This window comes from Dendrobates tinctorius, unplaced genomic scaffold (genome assembly GCF_039654945.1).
Source record: "Dendrobates tinctorius isolate UK_male_01 unplaced genomic scaffold, ASM3965494v1 ptg000044l, whole genome shotgun sequence".
Classification (NCBI taxonomy): domain Eukaryota; kingdom Metazoa; phylum Chordata; class Amphibia; order Anura; family Dendrobatidae; genus Dendrobates; species Dendrobates tinctorius.
The window spans coordinates 16,368,963-16,390,316 of NW_027361712.1; the positions used below are offsets into that span (position 1 = coordinate 16,368,963).

General features: G+C 46.4%; 1 protein-coding gene across 2 annotated transcripts in view; it reads right to left on the reverse strand.

Moving 5' to 3' along the window:
- Window positions 1-1,002: 1,002 nt before the first annotated feature.
- The window catches only part of RNF31 (ring finger protein 31), a 103,406-nt gene continuing 83,054 nt past the window's right edge, over window positions 1,003-21,354 (reverse strand). For both annotated transcript variants that reach the window (XM_073575367.1, XM_073575366.1), the window contains exons 18-22: window positions 14,442-14,555; window positions 13,146-13,203; window positions 2,022-2,118; window positions 1,637-1,805; window positions 1,003-1,531 (exon numbers count right to left, since the gene is read on the reverse strand). In XM_073575367.1, the coding sequence (XP_073431468.1) occupies window positions 1,475-1,531; window positions 1,637-1,805; window positions 2,022-2,118; window positions 13,146-13,203; window positions 14,442-14,555 (495 nt within the window). In that variant the 3' untranslated portion in view covers window positions 1,003-1,474. The remainder of the gene's footprint in view (window positions 1,532-1,636; window positions 1,806-2,021; window positions 2,119-13,145; window positions 13,204-14,441; window positions 14,556-21,354) is intronic.

Consider the following 21,354-nt stretch of genomic DNA (forward strand, 5'->3'; position numbering starts at 1 on the left):
CCCTTAGGATTTTTTCCTCAGTCCAATTCGCATTTGAAAAATTACAGATCTCCACTGCCCAACAATATAACATTGGTCTGAGTGCTATCCGATATTTAATCAGATTTCACTAGTCCAATTTATACGCTTGAATGAGTGAGCCCTTAGGGTGATGGTGCGGCTGACTGAGAGGCAGAAACTTCAACCACGTACAGTGGCCAATGGCCACATGAATTTGTTCAAAATTGTGCAGCCATTGCCCACTGAGGGTAGGCTGAATTATGGCTTTGCAGCCAGCAACATCGTGCAGTCATACTCTTGACACTCAAGAGGTTAAAAGGAATATGTCCGCAGTTTCTGCCTAAAGCAGCATGATGTAGGGACAGAGACCCTGATTCCACCAATAGTGATAGATGGAGAAGCTGCTGACAGGCAGGGACAAATGTAATATATGCTCCTGGAGTGGCAGTGGTCGGTTTTCTCAGAGGGTGCATCGATGTCCCAGGGAGCAGTGTGTATAGGAACACTTGGTCCCTCTCCTCACTAAATCAGGATCTCCCACAATAACTTGCACAATCGCACTGCTTAGGAGAGAGATCAAGAAGTGTTCTCATACGCCTGGCTCTCAGGGACATGGCTGCATTTTCTGAGAACATTGCTGGCTCCAGAAGCCATAAGTATAATACCATTGTCCCTGCCTGTCAGCAGCTTCTCTGTTGCTTATTATTACACTGATATTTGCTTTGATCTGAGCATTTTCACTGCGATCAGAGCACAGATTAGTGTGATAATGATAGGTAGTGAAGCTGCAGACAGGTAGGGAAAAGTCTTCTAATAAATTAGTAGTATGTCCCCGGGAGCAGCATGCATCCGGTCTCTCTATGCCTGCGCAAGTGCATTAAAAGCATGAGTGGAGCAGGGCGATCAGTGAGAAGCTAAAAGATTGCAGTTAGCTTCCACTGAAAAAGATTTTTCGGTAGATACTGACTTTTACAGCAGCACTAAAATAAGTAAACACACAAATACAATTACATTTTTTAATAAAACTATATTTTAGGTGATAGGTTCTCTTTAAGCAGCTTTGTCAGCAAAACATTTGACAGGGGCATCCAAGAACAATCGAGAAAACAGCTGGACTCTACAGAATTGGTTTTATTAGCCAGTAAGCAACTAGGGCTGAAGATTCCTGCTGTCAATAGAATGAAGGATGTCCCTAACAATCAGCAGCAGTGATTCCACAGTTTCCTAAAAACATTTCCCTTTCATCTATCACAGAAATGATTGTTGTGCATGTATTAAACCTTCTACAGAGAAACATTTAACTGATCATATCTAGTATGAAGTCGCGTTCACCAATAGGAAATGTTTTCAAAATAAAAATATCCAATCTCTGTTGCATAAAGAAAAGGTAAAGTATACATCTACTTTTATTTAATGGATAAATATCACATTTACAATATTTATTTTTTGAAGGTAAAAGGGTAAAAGTAAAGCTTTATGGATGGTGATTTCTTTGAGCAATTGGATTTAGTGGCATCTCAATCATCAGTACCTAAAAAGAGAAGCAGACCATTAGGTAAAATGGACAGAAGATAATGTATTATTTGTGACCCAACCAACAAGGGAACAGTGATATACAATAGTAACATCGCCTCACCTTTACAAGTCTTTCCTTGTAAGTCATATCATCTTCATTGATCTCACGAATGGGGCATTTTTGGAGGTAGCGTTTACATACAGTGATAGTTTCTTCCAAGTCATAGAGAATACATGGATCCAGAGCCAAATCATTAATTTGACTCACTAAATACTCCTTATAATGAGATCTAGGAAAGGCAGAATACATGGCATCATTATTATCGGACACAGTACAATCTTAAATGGCGAATTCTTTATTTCTACTTTTAGGTCTTGAGCCGGATACAGCACACATTGAGACCCCAACATGGACATCTTTACCGTACATTGGAACCAATGAAATTAAAAAAAATTGCACAAATACTAATGGGCAAGAGAAGACAAAGTGAGTATCCAATACTTACTCACACAACCCCGCATATCCATGGACAGTCTGCTTTCCACAGGCTTCATCTGTTAATCCATCAATAGTCTCTTTCTGCTCCATCACGCGACATCCACCTTCATAAGACAGTTGCAAAATAGAAGCAAAAACAAAGCTAAGTCTTATGTGTAAAGAAAGTAGATGGAAGGACTATATACATTCCTACACATTGACCAACTGGGTAAATAAAATGTATGCACTTTTTACTTATCCCAATTTACAGTCTGTATTATAGCTCAGAGCTGCAGTAGCAGTTCTGCAAGCTCCAGAGATGAAATCTCCCAGTATTCTTTGCTGCTTTCATGTCTGCACAAAGCTTGCTCTAGTGATTTTCTCTTTGGGAAGTGTTATATTTCCACCAGGCTCTGTACCAGTTCACATAAGCGTTCAGATAAAATGTGACATGTCTGTATGCAAGCATGTTGGCCATTTAACCCCTTCATGAACGGAGGTATTTTCGTTTTTGCCTTTTCATTTTTTGCTCCCCTTCTTCCCAGAGCCATAACTTTTTTACTTTTCGGTCAATATGGCCACGTGAGGGCTTGTTTTTTGCAGGACAAGTTGTACTTTTGAATTACATCAATGGTTTTAACATATCGTACACTTTGAAAATGGCAAAAAAAATTCCAAAGGCGGAGAAATTGCAAAAAAGTATAATCCCACTGTTGCTTTTTATTTTGCTTTTTTACTATGTTAACTAAACTTTGTAAAAAAAAAAAAAATTTGCGCCACTTTCCGATACCCGTAGCGTCTTAATTTTTCATGATCTTGGGTTGAGTGAAGGCTTATTTTTTGCGCAGTAAGCTGACATTTTTAATGATACCATTTTGGTGCAGACACGATCTTTTGATCACTCGTTATTGCATTTAAAAAAAAACATGGATTTTTGTGATAACTCACCGTAAAATCCTTTTCTCCGAGACGCTCATTGGGGGACACAGATACTGTGGGTGTATGCTTCTGCCGCTAGGAGGCTGACACCAAGTTAAAAAAGAGGATAGCTCCTCCTCCGCCGTATACACCCTCGCCCCTATTGCGGACGGAAATCAGTTTGGTGCCAAAGCAGTAGAACAACAAAATCAGCCTTAATACAGGTACAACATGTCCAAAACACCACCCTTATATCAAATTAGTAAATGCATATAAATTTAAACAAAACAAGAGCCAACCGGCTAATAGGGTGGGTGCTGTGTCCCCCAATGAGCGTCTCGGAGAAAAGGATTTTACGGAGAGTTATCACAAAAATCCATGTTTCTCCTTCGTCTCATTGGGGGACACAGATACTGTGGGACGTCCTAAAGCAGTCCCTGGGTGGGAGATTGACTCACCAATCCAAGCTACATGCACCTCTTGTTCAAAGGTGCGCCACCGCTGCTTGGATAATCCTTCTACCCAGACTCGCATCCGCCGAGGCCTGAGCATGGATATTATAGTGTTTGGCAAATGTGTGCAGGCTGGACCAGGTTGCTGCCTTGCAAACCTGTTCCGTCGAAGCCTGGTGCCGAAGCGCCCAAGAGGCGCCCACTGCCCGAGTAGAGTGCGCTCTGATCCCTACTGGAATCGGCGTGCCTCTAATGCGGTAGGACTCCTGAATAGTCAAACGAATCCATCTGGCTATGGTCGATTTTGAGGCAGCGAGTCCCTTCCTGCGCCCTTCGGTGAGCACAAACAGCGTGTCCGTCTGACTTAAGGGTGCCGTCCTCGACACGTACCTCCGGAGGGCTCTTACCAGGTCTAACGTGTGAAGAGCCTTTTCCACACGGTGCACCGGTGCTGGACAAAATGAAGGCAAGACAACCTCTTCATTAATGTGAAAAGAGGACACTCCTTTCGGCAGAAAAGGAGGGGCTGGTCTGAGCACCACCTTATCCTTATGGAAAGTGAGAAATGGGGCTTGGCAGGATAGGGCTGCCAGTTCTGAAACCCACCTGATAGAAGTGATGGCCACTAGGAACACCACTTTCCAGGAAAGGTACCTCAAGGAGATATCCTGAAGCGGTTCAAATGGAGCTTCCTGAAGAACACTTAGGACCAGGTTAAGGTCCCAAGCCTCCATAGGCGCCTTATAGGGAGGTACCAAGTGGGAGACTCCCTGGATGAAAGTTTTCACCTGCAGATTGGTAGCAATTCTGCGCTGGAACAGGAAGGATAAGGCCGATATTTGTCTCCTGAGGGAACTTGGGGCCAAGCCCGAGTCTAGGCCCAAATGGAGAAAAGTCAAGATGCTGGGGATCGAGAATTTCAGCGGAGAAACACCACGGCCTCGACAGCAAGCAAAGAACACCTTCCAGGTGTGGTGGTAAATTCGTGAAGCAGGCTTCCGGGCGCTAATCATTGTAGCGACCACCTTGCTCCCGAACCCTGCCTGGGTTAGAATCCAAGATTCAACGGCCATGGCGTCAAACACAGGGCCACTGAGTTCGGGTGGCAAATCGGCCCTTGAGAAGGTAGAACGTCAGAGAGCAGCTGCATTAGATCGGCGTACCACGCTCGACGGGGCAAGTCTGCGGCCAGCAGAATCGCCGGGACCCCTTCCGTCTTGATCTTCTTGATGACCCTCGGAAGTAGTGGCAGCGGGGGAAATAGATATGGGAGGCGAAACTGATTCCATGGCAGCACAAACGCGTCCACAGCGATTGCCTGCGGGTCCCTGGCCCGAGCGACATATGTGGGCACCTTGGCGTTTACTCTGGACGCCATCAGGTCCACATCCGAAGATCCTCACAGCTGACAAATCTGCCGGAAGACTTCGGGATGTAGAGACCACTCTCCAGACGCAAGGCCCTGCCAGCTGAGAAAGTCTGCCGCCCAATTTTCCACGCCCGGGATGTGGACAGCCGAAATCACCGAGTGCTTTGCTTCGACCCACTGCAGAACGTGCCCCACCTCACGCATGGTTGCTCTGCTGCGGGTGCCCCCTTGGTGATTTATGTAAGCCACCGCCGTGGCGTTGTCCGACTGAATCCGGACGGGGCGGCCTGCTAGAAAGTGATGAAACTTTTGCAAAGCCAGCCGAATTGCTTATATCTCCAAAAAGTTGATCGGGAGGCGTGCCTCCTGTGGCGACCACCATCCCTGGGTCGTGTGGTGGCGAAACACAGCTCCCCAGCCGAGGAAACTGGCGTCGGTTGTCATCACCAACCAATGGTCTGGGGGGAAAGGTTTCCCCTGGGTCAGAAAGGAATTGGTTAACCACCATCCGAGCGACTGCCTGACTTGAATTGACACTCGGCACTGCCGATCGAGCATGAAGGGATTATTGTCCCAGGCTGACAAAAGGGCGTGCTGCAGGGGGCAAAGATGGAACTGGGCAAACGGTACCGCTTCCATTGCTGCCACGATTTTCCCTAGACTCCTCATCCTGGATTGGATGGTATGATGGACTGGTTGCAGAAGTGTCCGGACTCCCTGCTGGAGCGCTAGCACCTTTTCCTGAGGGAGAATTACCAACCCTCGGCGAGTGTCGAGAATCATTCCTAGGAAGCAGAACTTTTGAGCAGGCACAAGGGATGACTTCTTCGCATTGACCAACCACCCTAAGCGGGCAAGAGTATCTAGCATGATGTTGACATTTTCCTCGCATGCCCGCATTGAAGGGCCTTTGACCAAGAGGTCGTCCAGATAAGGCAAGACGACTATGCCTCGAGAATGCAGTATGGCCATGACAACTGCCATAACCTTTGTGAACACTCTGGAAGCCGTGGCTAGCCCGAAGGGTAGTGCTACAGTCATGGCCAAAAGTATTGACACCCCTGCAATTCTGTCAGATAATATTCAGTTTCTTCCTGAAAATGATTGCAAACACAAATTCTTTGGTATTATTATCTTCATTTAATTTGTCTTAAATGAAAAAACACAAAAGAGAATGAAGCAAAAAGCAAAACATTGATCATTTCACGCAAAACTCCAAAAATGGGCCGGACAAAAGTATTGGCACCCTCAGCCTAATACTTGGTTGCACAACCTTTAGCCAAAATAACTGCGACCAACTGCTTCCGGTAACCATCAATGAGTTTCTTACAATGCTCTGCTGGAATTTTAGACCATTCTTCTTTGGCAAACCACTCCAGGTCCCTGATATTTGAAGGGTGCCTTCTCCAAACTGCCATTTTTAGATCTCTCCACAGGTGTTCTATGGGATTCAGGTCTGGACTCATTGCTGGCCACCTTAGAAGTCTCCAGTGCTTTCTCTCAAACTATTTTCTAGTGCTTTTTGAAGTGTGTTTTGGGTTATTGTCCTGCTGGAAGACCCATGACCTCTGAGGTAGACCCAGCTTTCTCACACTGGGCCCTATATTATGCTGCAAAATTTGTTGGTAGTCTTCTGGCTTCATAATGCCAAGCACACGGTCAAGCAGTCCAGTGCCAGAGGCAGCAAAGCAACCCCAAAACATCAGGGAACCTCCGCCATGTTTGACTGTAGGGACCGTGTACTCTTCTTTGAATGCCTCTTTTTTCTCCTGTAAACTCTATGCTGATGCTTTTGCCCTAAAAGCTCTACTTTTGTCTCATCTGACCAGAGAACATTCTTCCAAAATGTTTTAGGCTTTTTCAGGTAAGTTTTGGCAAACTCCAGCCTGGCTTTTTTATGTCTCGGGGTAAGAAGTGGAGTCTTCCTGGGTCTCCTACCATATAGTCCCTTTTCATTCAGATGCCGATGGATAGTACGGGTTAACACTGTTGTACCCTCGGACTGCAGGGCAGCTTGAACTTGTTTGGATGTTAGTGGAGGTTCTTTATCCAACATCCGCACAATCTTGCATTGAAATCTCTTGTCAATTTTTCTTTTCTGGCCACATCTAGGGAGGTTAGCCACAGTGCCATGGGCTTTAAACTTCTTGATGACACTGCGCACGGTAGACACAGGAACATTCAGGTCTTTGGAGATGGACTTGTAGCCTTGAGATTGCTCATGCTTCCTCACAATTTGGTTTCTCAAGTCCTCAGACAGTTCTTTGGTCTTCTTTCTTTTCTCCATGCTCAATGTGGTACACACAAGGACACAGGACAGAGGTTGAGTCAACTTTAATCCATGTCAACTGGCTGCAAGTGTGATTTAGTTATTGCCAACACCTGTTAGGTGCCACAGGTAAGTTATAGGTGCTGTTAATTACACAAATTAGAGAAGCATCACATGATTTTTCGAACAGTGCCAATACTTTTGTCCACCCTCTTTGTTATGTTTGGTGTGGAATTATATCCAATTTGGCTTTAGGACAATTCTTTTTGTGTTTTTTCATTTAAGACAAATTAAATGAAGATAATAATACCAAAGAATTTGTGTTTGCAATCATTTTCAGGAAGAAACTGAGTATTATCTGACAGAATTGCAGGGGTGTCAATACTTTTGGCCATGACTGTATGAACTGAAAATGTAGATCGCTGATGGCGAAGCGTAGAAACCTCTGATAAGGAGGAAAAATGGGAATATGCAGATATGCGTCCTGGATATCTATTGAGGCCAAGTATTCTCCCTGCTTCATGGCCGATATGACTGACCGGAGAGACTCCATCCGGAAATGTCTGATCCTGATGAATTTGTTCAGAAGCTTCAGGTCCAAAACAGGCATGACAGACCCATCCTTTTTGGGAACCACAAACAGGTTGGAATAGAACCCCTGATTATTTTTTGTGTTACGGCACTGGAACAATGACTCCGTTGTGCTGGAGCGATTTGATGGCTCCCAATAGCTCCTTTGCCTGGGCATCCACTCTGGGAAGCCGGGAAAGAAAAAAACGTCTTGGCGGGTATCTGACAAATTCTATTTTGTAACCTGAGGCCACCAATTCCTTTACCCATGCGTCGTGAGCGACATTGTCCCAGATGTGGAAAAACCAGAGTAGGCAGCCGCCCACCTTGCTGGTGTCGTCTGGTAAAGGCCTCGAGTCATTTGGCCGACGATCTTTGGGGTCTGGATCCCCTCGATCTGGGCTGCTGAGTACGCAATCTCCCCAATGGGTTGGCTCTATATGAGACCTGCCGCTGCCTATCCTGGTTGGGGCGGCCTGAGGCGGCGGAATTGGCCGCTGTAGTCCACCCGGTGTTGCGAAAGGCCCGAAAACGTGCCTGAAACGAGTGACGAAAAAGCGGTTTGACCCTTTGTTGAGGGAGAAACCCGCTCTTTCCTCCTGTGGAGTCGGGGATAAGTTGATCCAACTTCTCCCCAAATAGGCGGCTGCACTCATAAGGCAGGGAAGTCAAGGACTTCTTAGAAGAAGAATCGGCTCGCCATGTCCTTAACCATAGGGCTCTTCTGATCGAAACTGCATTAGCGACAGCAAGTGCCGAGCAATTGACCGCATCCAAAGACGCATTGATTACATAGTCTCCGGCCATCGCCATCTGACCTGCGACCTCCAAAATCTCTGCAGGTAGATCCTGCTCCTGCATGACCTTGTTTAATGTTTCTGACCATGATATCATAGCCTTGGCTACCCAAGTTGCTGCGAACGAGGGAGCAAGTGCTGACCCTGACGCCTCATATACTGAGCGAGCCAAGCTCTCTCTAAGGCGATCCGTGGGATCCTTAATCAAGGAAACACTAGAGATGGATAGCAGGGTCTTAGTGGCTAGGCGCGAAACCGGGGGATCCACCATCGGGGATTCAATCCATCTTTTACGGAGGTCCGGAGCAAACTGATACCTTGTTTCGCGTGCCTTTTGACCCGAGAAACGCCTGCCTGGACGTTCTCTGTGCCGCTGCACTATGTCCTCAAACTCCGGGTGAGAGGAAAAAATTCTGTGCGGGCGCTTCACTCGCTTAAATGCCACTTTATGCCCCGTAGCCGCTGCGGGATCATCCTCAATCCCCAGGGTCTGATTGACGGCTTCTATGAGGCTGTCTACACTGTGTTCCAAATTATTATGCAAAAAATACTTCCTCATATTTTCTCTAAAATTACCTATATGAATTGCAGTCATTGTTATTTTCCAGTCAACTACTATTCTAGTAAAATTGCAATGTTTTTGAACAAACTGCCTATGAAAACAGTATATTTTTAAAAATAAGAAACACTCAAAATGCATGTTCCAAATTATTATGCACAGCAGAGTTTTCAACCTTTTTATTTTTATTTTGAACAAAAAATGGTCAATTGTGAAATTATAAGCATTATCAGCTTATTACAAAATAAAATCAAACAGTTTTCAAGTCAAAACTTTATTCTAGGTGATGTTACATTTGCACATAGGACCCCTTGTTCGAAAGAAGCTTCTGAACGCTCTCGTCCATTGAATTTGTCAGTTTTGGATGGTTTGTGCTTCAATTGTTTTGCATGTGGACAGAATACCCTCCCAGAGCTCTTGCTTAGATGTGAACTGCCTCCTGCCATCATAGACACTCCTTTTGATGATGCTCCAGAGGTTCTCAATGGGGTTGAGGTCAGGGGAAGATGGTGGCCACACCATAAGTTTGTCCTCTTTTATGCCCATAGCAGCCAGAGATTCAGATGTGTTATTTGCAACATGAGATGGTGCATTATCATGCATGAAAATGATCTTGCTGCGGAAAGCAGGGTTCTTCCTCTTGAACCATGGCAGGAAGTGCTGTTTTAGAAACTCCACATAGATTATGGAGTTCATCTTTACCCCTTCAGGGATCCTAAAGGGGCTGACAATCTCTCTCCCCATGATTCCAGCCCAAAACATTACTCTACCTCCTCCTTGTTGGCGCCTTAGCAATGTTTTCATGGGGTGTCCATCAACCAGTCATCCTCCACTCCATCCATCTGGACCATGGAGCGTTGCATGGCACCCATCGGTGAACAAAACAGTTTGGAAGTCAGTCTTCATGTATCGTTTGGCCCACTGGAGCCGTTTCTGCTTGTGTGCAGTGGGTAGAGGTGGTCGACAGGATGGCTTACGCACAACTGCAAACCTCTGAAGGACCCTGCATCTTGTTGCTCGGGGGACGTTGGAGGCACCAGCAGCTTCAAAAACTTTGCTGCTATGACAAGGCATTTTTGCAGCTGTTCTTTTAACCTGACGCAATTGCTTGTTGGAAAAAGTCCTCAATTTTTCCTTATCAGCACGCACACGTGTGTGCTGGGAATCAGCTACATACTTCTTGATTGTGCGATGATCACAATGAAGTGTCTAGGCAATGTTGATTGTAGTCATGCCTTGACCTAAATACTCCACAATTTGTTGCTTCTCAGCAGCCGACACATCCTTTTTCTTTCCCATTTTGGCAAAAAATGTAGGCTGCTTAATAATGTGGAACAGCCTTCTTAAGTAGTCTTGCCTTTATTTGGACACACCTGCCAAACTAATTTGCACAGGTATCTGCAATTGCTTTCAGTGATATAAAGAGCCCTGACACACATCACCATCAACGAGTTTAAATGACAAACAAAAAAATTCTAACCTTATCACTCCTAAAAACTCTTTTTGCATAATAATTTGTAACACAGTTTACTGTTTCACGTGACCCTGGCGTGTCCAGGTCAAGGGGCTCGTCTGAGTCGCAATCTGAGGTCTGTTCGCTATCAACCACTGGTGACGGGGAGCGAGAAGCAGAGCTTACGGATGCCAAGGCACCGGATGGACTGGGTGACACCGTGTGGATTCGTTTCCTCTGGGTCTGCCTGGAGTGAGAGTGGCCCCTGCAGGCCGGAGGCTTTTGTGAGGTGGAGGTTCCCTCTAAGGCTAGCGAGCCATTGACCCTGCCCCAATCTGGGGCTTGAAGGGACTCTATTGCTCTCGTGACGCCATGGACTGTGACAGTGATCGGGCCCACTCCGGTGGATTTGACACACTGGTCACGGTCGCAGGGGAGGGCTCCTGGGCGCGTACAGATTCGCAGGCTTTGCATAATCTCTTGCTCTGCGCCCGCGGAAACGCAGCCCTACAAGAGATGCATGCAGCGTAAAAGAACGTGTGCGTCTTCGCATTTTCTATCCGCTGATGGGGATGTGGGGAGGAGGTAGCACCTCGTTTTCCCATCCTGGCTGCTTCCTTCAAATCGCGCGCCACCAGCTGTGGGAGTGAGCCAGCATGTAAAACCGCTCTAGGGGCGGTGCTCCCGTTCTGCGGCCTAGCCGTGCTCCGAAGCTGGGGCCTAAATTTCTTCGCTGCCGCCCAGTGGGAGGCGGGCCGCCGGAAGTGATGCGCGGCTCCAGGGGCGGGACTTCCAGCCGCTGCATAGCTCCGGCCTCAATTTTTCCCCTACCCGACCGGCGGGGGGGGGGGGGGATTCGCGGCGCCGCCTGACGGATCCAGCCACTCTCAGCCTTGCATGGCCGGTTGCTTCCGGGGCTCCAGCCTTGAGATCTTCGCAGGAGCCCTCCCAGACCCTCTCCTCACCGATGATCCTCTTCAGCCTGAGCGCAGGTATGTGAGGGGGCCTAGGTAAAATAGGACGGTGCAGGCACCCTAGCCCATCTAACCCCATCAGGGGGTGAGGAGAGGGACCGTCCGCCACCTTGCAGCACTGCAGTTTAAGCACTGGTGGAGCAGTGGGGGCCGCACGGACTAGTCTTGTGCCTCTGTACAGCCCATGGTTTCAATACCTAGGGGTGGTCAGAGCTAAGTCCGGCATTGTGTCCCACGACACGGGAGAGAATACATGGAGGGACACTCGAACGTGCTCGCCCATTGTTGGTTTGGGGAAATCGTACCCTTTCAATAGGATCCGTTGCCCCTGTCACATCTTCATGGAAAAAGACGAAAAAAGTCTGGAGAAAAAACCCGACGTGTGCCTCCATGGACACCAAGCAAAAAACTGATTTCCGCCCGCAATAGGGGCGAGGGTGTATTCGGCGGAGGAGGAGCTAACCTCTTTTTTTCACTTAGTGTCAGCCTCCTAGCGGCAGAAGCATACACCCACAGTATCTATGTCCCCTAATGAGGCAAAGGAGAAAAGTAATCCTGGCGTTGTGACTTTTTCTTGCTATGCTGTTTAGCGATCAGGTTAATCTTTTCTTTATTGATAGATGGGGCGATTCTGAACGCAGCGATACCAAATATTTGCATGTTTAATTTTTGTTACTGCTTTATTTTGAATGGGGCGAAAGGAAAGGGGATTTGAACTTTTTTTTTAATTTTGGCATGCTTCAATAGTTTCCAATGGGAGACTAAAAGCTGCCATAACTCGATCAGCTCTGCTACATACAAGCGATAATCAGATCGCCTGTATGAAGCAGAATTACTCACTCGCTATTAGCGCTGACCACCGGGCAGTTCTTATAGCAATCCGGCAATGACAACCATAGCTGTCTGCAGGAGACCTCTGGTTGTCATGCCAACCCATCGGTGACCTATGATCACGTGACGGGGTCACCAATGGGCGAAATTTCAAAGCCCGATGGCCAGAAGCGCATGTTAAATGCCGCTGTCAGAGTTTGACAGCGGCATTTAACGGGTTAACAGCCACAGGAGGATCGCGATTCCTCCTGCGGCTGTTAGTGGCACGTCAAACAGCTAACATGTGCCAGAAAAGATGTGGGCTCACCGCTGGAGCCCACATCAAAGGGAGGGTGTCCGACATCGATTATTATGGCCGATGTTGGAAAGGAGTTAAATTAAAAAAATGGCAGAATTATGCATGCTGTTCTGGACTTTAACACAGGCTGTAACTTCAGATCAATAAAGAATATACTGTATGTGCAAAGTCACTCAATTAACTTCACTCACGAAGTGATGGGCTTGCCATAACAAGATAGCTTCCTTTATGAGCTATATAAGTATACAATATGATTTGGCATGTCTTGTAAGGGGCCTGACATTTCAGATCGGTTAGATGGCAATTATTTTCTCCTACTACTGCAAATGCATCAAATTGTTCAATGACAATGGAGTGAATAGATATTTAGCCACATTAAAGGGACAATAAGACAATAGATAAGTAAACTGCTGTCAGCCATATGGGTTATGGCTAATGCATAAGGAGCATTATAACCCTAGTGGTGGCTGACAAATAGAAAAATTTAAAAGGAAGATTAGTTGGAAAGGCAGTTTCTCCCCACCTGCTCATCTGGAGTAATATACAAGCATGCAGTTAGAGACCTGTCACTCCAGGACAGCAGACACGGTAAGGCTGTGGGCACACGCTGTGGTTTTTTTACTGCGATTAATAAACTGTGACATCACATCATCCCCACATACCTCCAGGTCCAGCCTGTGTTCCAGCAGGGGGGTCTGTGTTAAAGGCCACATTAAACATCTGAGTGAAAGACACAGAACATCTCAGGAATCAAGAAAAGGTTACAACAGATATAGGAAGTGACTGATAATTGTGAGTATAAAGTAGACAAAGATTTAGTAAAAGATGGAATATCAAAGATACAGCAAAGACGTTTCAGAAGGTATAAAGAAATATGATGGGTGTACTGTGTGTAATAAAGTCATGTGCAGGCTGCAGCTAATGAGCGGCTACTTTTTGGCTGTGGCAGTGCAGTATAATCATTTCTGTAAATCGCTCTAGTTGTTTTGGCTGATAACCAAAAACTACAATAAAATATGCTGTGTACTTTTCCTGCTGCTAGGCTACCATCTTCAGTGCAGGAGCAAACATCATAAGATTTTACAACGCTCGCTTCTGCAGTGAAGACGGTAGTTAAAGTGACAAGCATGTCGTGGTTTAGTGTAGCCCACCACTCTGACTACTACAGTGGTCCATACTGTGGATTATTGTCAGAAATCACTAAAAGCATAGGTTATCACATTTAGTATTTGCAGCAGATATTTCTGCAGCGGATACTACAGTGTTGGCAGGAAAAACACTGCGTGAAATACATGCATTTATTTCTCACTCATTTAAACAGATGAAAAATGTTGCAAAAACTCTAAAAGGATAGACAAGCTGTGGATTTGAAACTGCTTCAAATCTGCAAGGAAAAAAAATAAGCCGCAAATAATTGGGATCCCAATCACTGTGCTGGTACTGTAAAAAGCTTTGTTTTACAACCCCAAAAACTTTTGGAAAAAAAAGCAGCAAAAACACCACATATGAACGAGCCCAGACTGATTTGCACTAATGATTATACTCAGAGTCCTGCACTATATTTATTTATAATTATTTTTTGTGACACTGGAGGTGTGCTTTAAATACTGGATATGGAAAACAAAAAAAAAGGAACAAGATATCAAGGTGGGGGGTAGGTGGACTGGGGGGGGGGGGGGGGGGGAGAGGTGGAAAGGTAAAGTCTTGTAACCTAGACAATACAAAGTTATCACCAAATTAATCATACGCACTTGTAAATTACAGGAGTGAATCATTACGCTACCAACAATGATTACACACTTGACTGCACTTCAGTTTCATGGACCGTAATATACTATGCATGGCAGGTTACATTTCATATGCTAGGTTTCTCCAAGTAAAAATGTTTTACCATTATTATGTAACATTACCGTCATGCATAAAGGAGAGCCAAGCCAGACATGTCAGAATTTGCTTACCTGAAGAAGTTGTTGCAGACGAGACACCTCCCAGTCTCGCAGGTAGAATAAGCAGTCTCTAGGATGATGAGCATGAAGAGACATCCTGATTGTGCAAGATGGGACTGTGCATTTCTAGGAAAGAATGATACATTTAAACAAACTTTGAACTACCATATATATTCATAGTTAAAAATGCACTCAGAAAAATTATTATTTAGACTATGCAGTTACATTTCTTGCCGATGGCTTTAGTTTTAAATGATCATATTCGCAAAAATTTGTGAATTTCTAGACCACAAAAAAATAATTCCAGGGATGGCCTGCAGAACATGTGCAGTAAAAAAAAAATGACTTTTTAGAACGATGCATTTGATTAATCAGTCTGAAAGATTCTGGAAATGCCACATTGATGTTAATCATATAATTAAAAAGGCAATCTGTCACTTATCTAAGCTATTAATATGGGCTTACAGATTATAGACAACTGAAACAGTCCTCTCTGTGTGTCTTGTAACAGCTGTGTTGTTGCTGAGAATTCAACTTTAACCACTTTATATAAGTGACCTCTTCCAGGCTCCGGGGCGGATGATGCCTGGAGATAACTCTGCCCCCACAGGGAGGACTGTTTTCAGCAGTCTATAAACTGTTTGCCCATATTAATAATTTAGATAGGTCAAATGTGGTGACAGATTCCCATTAACGAAACAACTAAAGACAGTTAAAAAAAAAGTCACTTTTTTTATGAATTTGTCACAAATCAAAAAGTCACAAATTGAGAGTTATTCACATAAAAAACTGTCGAGAATGCAATGATGAATCGGGCCGTGTATGTTTCAGGGAGTCAGAGTCCGTAATTCAGGAATATTGGCAGAAAACAGTAATAAGCCAAAAATTGAGCGCTGTCAAAGAAAGCAGATGCAAAACCTTCTTGAAGAATAAGAACTTTACCCTTCATCCTCTTCTCACTTTCCTGACCGAGTCAATTTTTTCCAATTCTGACCATTGTCACTTTATGAGGTCATAACTCTGGAACCCTTCAACGGATCCCTCTGATTTGTAGACTATTTTTTGTGACATATTGTACTTCATGTTACTGGTAAAATTTGTTTGATACGACTTGAATTTGTCAAAATACTGGATATTTGGTGAAAACTGCACAATTTTCTAAATTCTAATTTTTATGCCCTTAAACCAAAGTGTTCTGTCACACAAAATAGATTATATCACGCTGAGGAGGGTTTAGATTGCAGGATATTGGCAGGATTCTGGGAGCTCTGCCAGGACGCATCCTCTCTCCTCCACTACATAGTCACGCCCCCTTTATTTATTAGAATAGAGGAAAGAAAAGAAAAACGAATAAAAGAAGAGTCTAGAATTTGATAAAATAAAAAACAAAACATACTAAAATGCACAACAGTAAAAACAATTACTGAGTGACCGCAACTAAATTACGCCAATCATAATTTTATGCAGTAGAAAAAAACTAATATAAGTAATGCAAGATTTTTCCACTACAATTGTCAAACTACAATTACTAAACGCATGTCAGTAAAAACAAAAAATACAAATTACTGAGGGTTTCCGAAATTATCTGACACTAATCCTGAATAAAAAAAAAAAACTGTAGTAGATGCTGATTACTACAGTATATTTTTACTAATATTTTTCAACTAATTAAACTTTTTATTTGATTCTTTATTAACACTTGTTGGAAACTAAAACCCAACAACAACCGGAAGCCGATCAGTGATGTGCGTCACTGATCAGTGCTCAGCGGTAGCTGGGTGCACGGAAAGATGTGGTGCATAAGGTGGGAAAAAAATAGGACAGGGGAAAAAAAAAAAAAAAAACAGCAGCAGAAGTGGTGGCACAGACTAAATTAGTCTGTGGAACCACAAATCCCAGCACATGCAGCAGCTAAACGGCACAGTGACCGCTTTGCTATACTGAGGTACAGCTCAGTGCGATCCGACATCATCGTCCAATCAGTGCTAGGGCTGGTGATGCTGCCATTGCGAAGCTCCAGCCTATAAATCGGTGCCAATACAGCACTGATCATAGGTGGACTTTAGATACATCCAAGGTCATGAAGGGGTTAACCCCTTTACCCTCAAGGTGGTTTACAAGTTAATGACAAGGCCAATTTTTACAATTCTGACCAGTGTTAATTTATGAGGTAATAAGTCTGGAATGCTTCCATGGATCCCGGTGATTCTGAGACTGTGTTTTTGTGATATATTGTACAGTGGGTACGGAAAGCATGGGACGTCCCAAAGCAGTTCCTGGGGAGGGAATAGCCGAAGCTTCATTCAGATCGGAGACCTCACCACTGCTGCCTGCAAGATCCTTCTGCCTAGGCTGGAGTCCGCTGAAGTGTAGGTATGGACCTTATAAAATTTGGCGAACGTGTGGATGGAAGACCTAGTTGCGCTTTGCAAAATTGTAGGGCGGAAGCCCTATGGTGCACTGCCCAGGAGGCGCCCACTGCCTGGGTAGAGTGAGCCCTGATCCCAGGGGGAGGCACTCTGTTCTTGACCCGGTAAGCCTCCAAAAATCGCCTTTATGATCCAGCGAGCAATCGTAGCCTTGGAGGCCGGAAGACCTCTTTGAGCACCATCAGCAATGACGAAAAGAGAGTCTGTCTTCCTAAAGTGGGTGGTCCTAGCCAGATAGCTAAACCTGGTGAGGGCGTTGAGGGCCTATTTCAACAAACACTCCAGAGGATGAGCCGGAAAAAAGGAAGGGAGAACGATATCCTTATTTTGGTGGAAGGCAGACACCACCTTGGGAAGGAAGGAAGGAGGAAGCCGCAAAACCACCTTATTCTGGTGCAGAACCAAAAAGGGGGGGGGGGACAGGAAAGGGCTGCCAACTCCGAAACACGCCTAATGGAGATTTTGGCCACCAGAAAAGCCACCTTCCAAGACAGAAAGGACAGGAAAACCTCTCGGAGCAGTTCAAAAGGAGGACTCCTCAGGGCCTCCAGAAATAGATTGAGGTCCCAGGAGTCCACAGGTGTCCAGTACGGGGAAGTCGCAACCCCCTGAAGAAAAGTTATGACCTGAGAACGGGAGGAGAGATTCTTCTGGAAAAGGATGGAAAGTGCTGACACCTGGCCCTTTAGGGAACTTAGGGCAAGACCAGCATCAAATCCCGCCTGGAGAAATGCCAAAACGGAAGGAAGAGAAAAAGACATAGGCGGTATGCGTTGAGACTCACAGACCCTGGAAGAGGATGGCTTTCCTGTCTGGATCATAGTGAGAAACACCCGATCTGAAAGACCTGACGCTCTTAGCACCGCGGTTTCAAACAGCCACGCAGTTAAATTGCGCGACCGAGAATTCTGGTGGCAGATCGGACCCTGGGAGAGAAGATCTGGTCTGTCTTCGAGCCTCCAGGGGGCGTCGGCGAGAAGATTGACGATGTCTGTGAACCAAGAACTTCTGGGCCAATCCGGTGCGATCAGTATGACCGGTACCTCCTCCACCTTGATCTTCTTTAACAGCCTGGGAAGGAGGGGGAGGGGAGGAAACATAAGGAAGCACAAACTGGGGCAAAGGAATGGCCAGAGCGTCGGCGCCCACCTCAAGTGGGCCGCGGGACCTGGAGATGAACCTTGGGAATTTCCTGTTCAGTGGGGACGCCATGAGGTCCACATCCGGAGTCCCCCATCGAATGCAGATCTGATGGAAGACCTCCTGATGCAGGGACCACTCTCCTGCCGCGAGACCCTCGCGATTGAGAAAATCGGCGGACCAGTTGTCCACGCCGGGAATATGAACTGCGGATATCGCCGGAACCGTTGCCTCTGCTCAGAGAATAATCTTGGCTACCTCGGCCATCGCCGAGGAACTCCGGGTCCCTCCATGGTGATTGACATAAGCCACCGCCGTGGCATTGTCCGTCTGAATTCGGATTGGCAGACCCCTGAGAAGCCTTTCCCAGTGGAGGGGGGACAGAAGAATAGCTCTTATCCCAAGGATGTTGATTGGAAGAGAGGATTCCTCCGGCGATCAAAGTCCCTTGACCGTCAGATGACGAAATAGCGCTCCCCAGCCGAGAAGGCTGGCATCTGTCGTCACCATTTGCCAGTGGACGGGAAGGAAGGACCTGCCCTGGAAGATGAGAGGGGATTCCAGCCACCACTTGAGAGATCGTTTGACTCTGCAAGAGAGCCGAAACGGACAGTCCAGGGAGAGAACGGATCTGTCCCAGTGCAAAAGGATGGCCTGCTGAAAAGGTCTTGCATAGAATTGGGCAAAAGGGATCGCTTCAGATGCTGCCACCATCCTCCCTAGAACTTTCATGGCTGAGCAGAAGGAAGTTGAGGGCCTTGTAGAGAGCGAACTCCCTGCTGGATTGCTCCCTTCTTTTCGGGAAAAAAAACCCTTGCCTGGGGGCATGGCTATGCCGTGATCGGGAGAGGATGCTGGCAAGGAGAGCTCCTCATTATCCTGTCGGATCCTGGACCTTGGACCCCTTCATGGTGGCTTACCTAAAGCTGGCTGGACCCCCTTAGACGTCGGGACCCCCCGGATATCCCGCGGCAGGTCGGGAGGCAGCTTCTGAGAGCGGGCGGCGGGGGAGACCGGAGCGGGCGGCTGGTTCCCCACGAGGCGGCGGCCATCTTGGGCGCGCGACTCAGCTGCTGAGAGCTGCAGCGTCGGCTCACATTGGTGCACCGCCACCGGGCAATGAAGAAACCGGCTGAAAATCTGAGGAAGCGCGTGGTGAGTGCCCTGAAAAAGTGGTCGCTGCGTGGTATCCCTCTCATATTATCTGCTCACTGCGCCGGCTGGCGCCATTACTAGAGGAAGCTCTGTGTACCCTCCCCCACTGCAGATGTCCCTGTGGGGCCCCCTCTCCCTCCCCTGGCCATAAGGATCTGTACCTTACGAGGCTGGTTGCCATCCTCATAATCTTTGAGGCATCCCTAGGTAGCCTGACCCACAATTAACTGTTGCCAGCCCTGCTGTGACCCCCATCTGTGGAGGGTGATACCTGGGTCATACGTTCTCAGCTGTTTCATCAGGCCGCACTGCAGATAAACATGAGCCGACTTAAAGGGTCTGGAGCGGCGGAAAAATTGAAGGAGTTTGTTAGACCTGACCCACCGCTGAAAGTGCACGACATAACAGGAGCACTTCCTCTCAAGTACAGCGCAAAAATCACCCTTCTGGGTGTGAGGAGGAGACGACGACCCTTAAACAAGCGTCTGAGCAGTTGATGCAGGCTATCTCCTTGACCAGGACATCCCTGACGGAGAAAATCGAGGATGTTTATACGGAGGTGGGTGGGGAGACTTACTCAGGATATGCAGGCCATGAAGGGACACATTACGGAGGTGGAGAGGAGGGTGTCCAAGGTGGAGGATACCATTACACCTATGGAGGCTAAATTAGCGAAGGTGGCGGGCTCCATGAATGCTTGGAAGCAGAAGGCGGATGATTTAGAAAACAGAATGCGCCAGAATAATATCCGTATCGTTGGTCTGCCTGAACGCTTGGAAGGTCAGCATCCTGAGCAGTTTCTGGAGGATTGGCTTAAGACCTCCCTGGGAGATGAATTCTCCTCTATGTTCGCTGTTGAAAGAGCTCACAGGGTCCCTACAAGACCCCTGCCTCCGGGGGCCCCGCCTCGACCTTTCCTGGCACGCTTGCTCAATTGTAAGGACAGAGATACCATTCTGCGTCTTGCACGACTGAAAAGTCCTATTAAGTTTAACAATGCTGTCATTTCCATCTTTCCGGATTTTTCCATGGAACTGCAGAAGCAGCGGGCGCAATTCATCGAGGTCAAGAAACGGCTCAGGGACAGAAACATTGTATACTCGATGATATATCCGGCCCGACTTCGGGTTGTTCATGAAGGTTCCTCCGTATTTTTCACAGATCCGGCAGAGGCAACTGAGTGGCTGCGGTCCCATAGGGGATCCCCTGCGAAGAAATCCTAAAAGTGGCGGCTGTTGCTTCGGATCCTTTCAATCAAGGTCTAATTGGAGCTCTCTCGGCGAATTCCCAGATATCAACAATACCGGACGCTGTGCTCAGTGATGGTATCCCCTTGTTTATTTTTTGATGGGGGCGAGAGACTGTGCTCCTATGCTACTAGGTTCCTGTTTTGTTTTTTCTTTTTCAAAAGTTTTAGCTTTTATAGTTATTTAGGTAAATGCCGCAGCTGACGCCAATTCTGCTATCTGGGTGGGATCTCTGCACTTGGTTCGGGCACCATTATGCATCATATCCAAATAGACGGGAATGGGTTCTGATTTGTATGACTTGGAACGTAAGAGACATAAAACCCCTCGAAAGAAAATTAAGGTGTTCTCACAAATTAGACACTACCGTCCTCATATTGTGGCTCTGGTGGAGATGCACCTGACCAGGGATACGGCTCGGTGGGTACAAAAACCCTGGGTGCAATGGTTTATACATGCTTGTCACACCAGCTATTCAAGGGGAGTTTCACTGTTAATTCATAAAGATGTTCAGTGGGAGGCCAGGAAAGACCCTGAGGGACGATTTGTGTTTGTGCATTCGCTGATTAACTATCAGAAATATGATATTCTTTGTATTTATAATCCCCCTCCAGCCAATATATCAATTATTCAGAAGGCATTAAGCTTTGCTTTGAATGCACATGTCATTTGTATGGGAGATTTTAATTTGGTCATGAACAGCCATCTTGATAGATTGAGATTAGATGGAGTACAGGGTGGGGTCCCCCCCCCCGGGCACATCCCAACTGTCACAATTCATGGAGAGTAGTGGGTGGCGGGATCTTTGGAGAGTGCGTCATCCAGAGACAAGGGAGTATACTTGCCATTCCTCCACTAATCGGTCTCTATCTCAAATAGACTACATTTTTGGGTCCAGCAGTCTGGCGGCATGGGTGGATGATATTAAGCATGGAGGTAGGGGGATTTCGGATC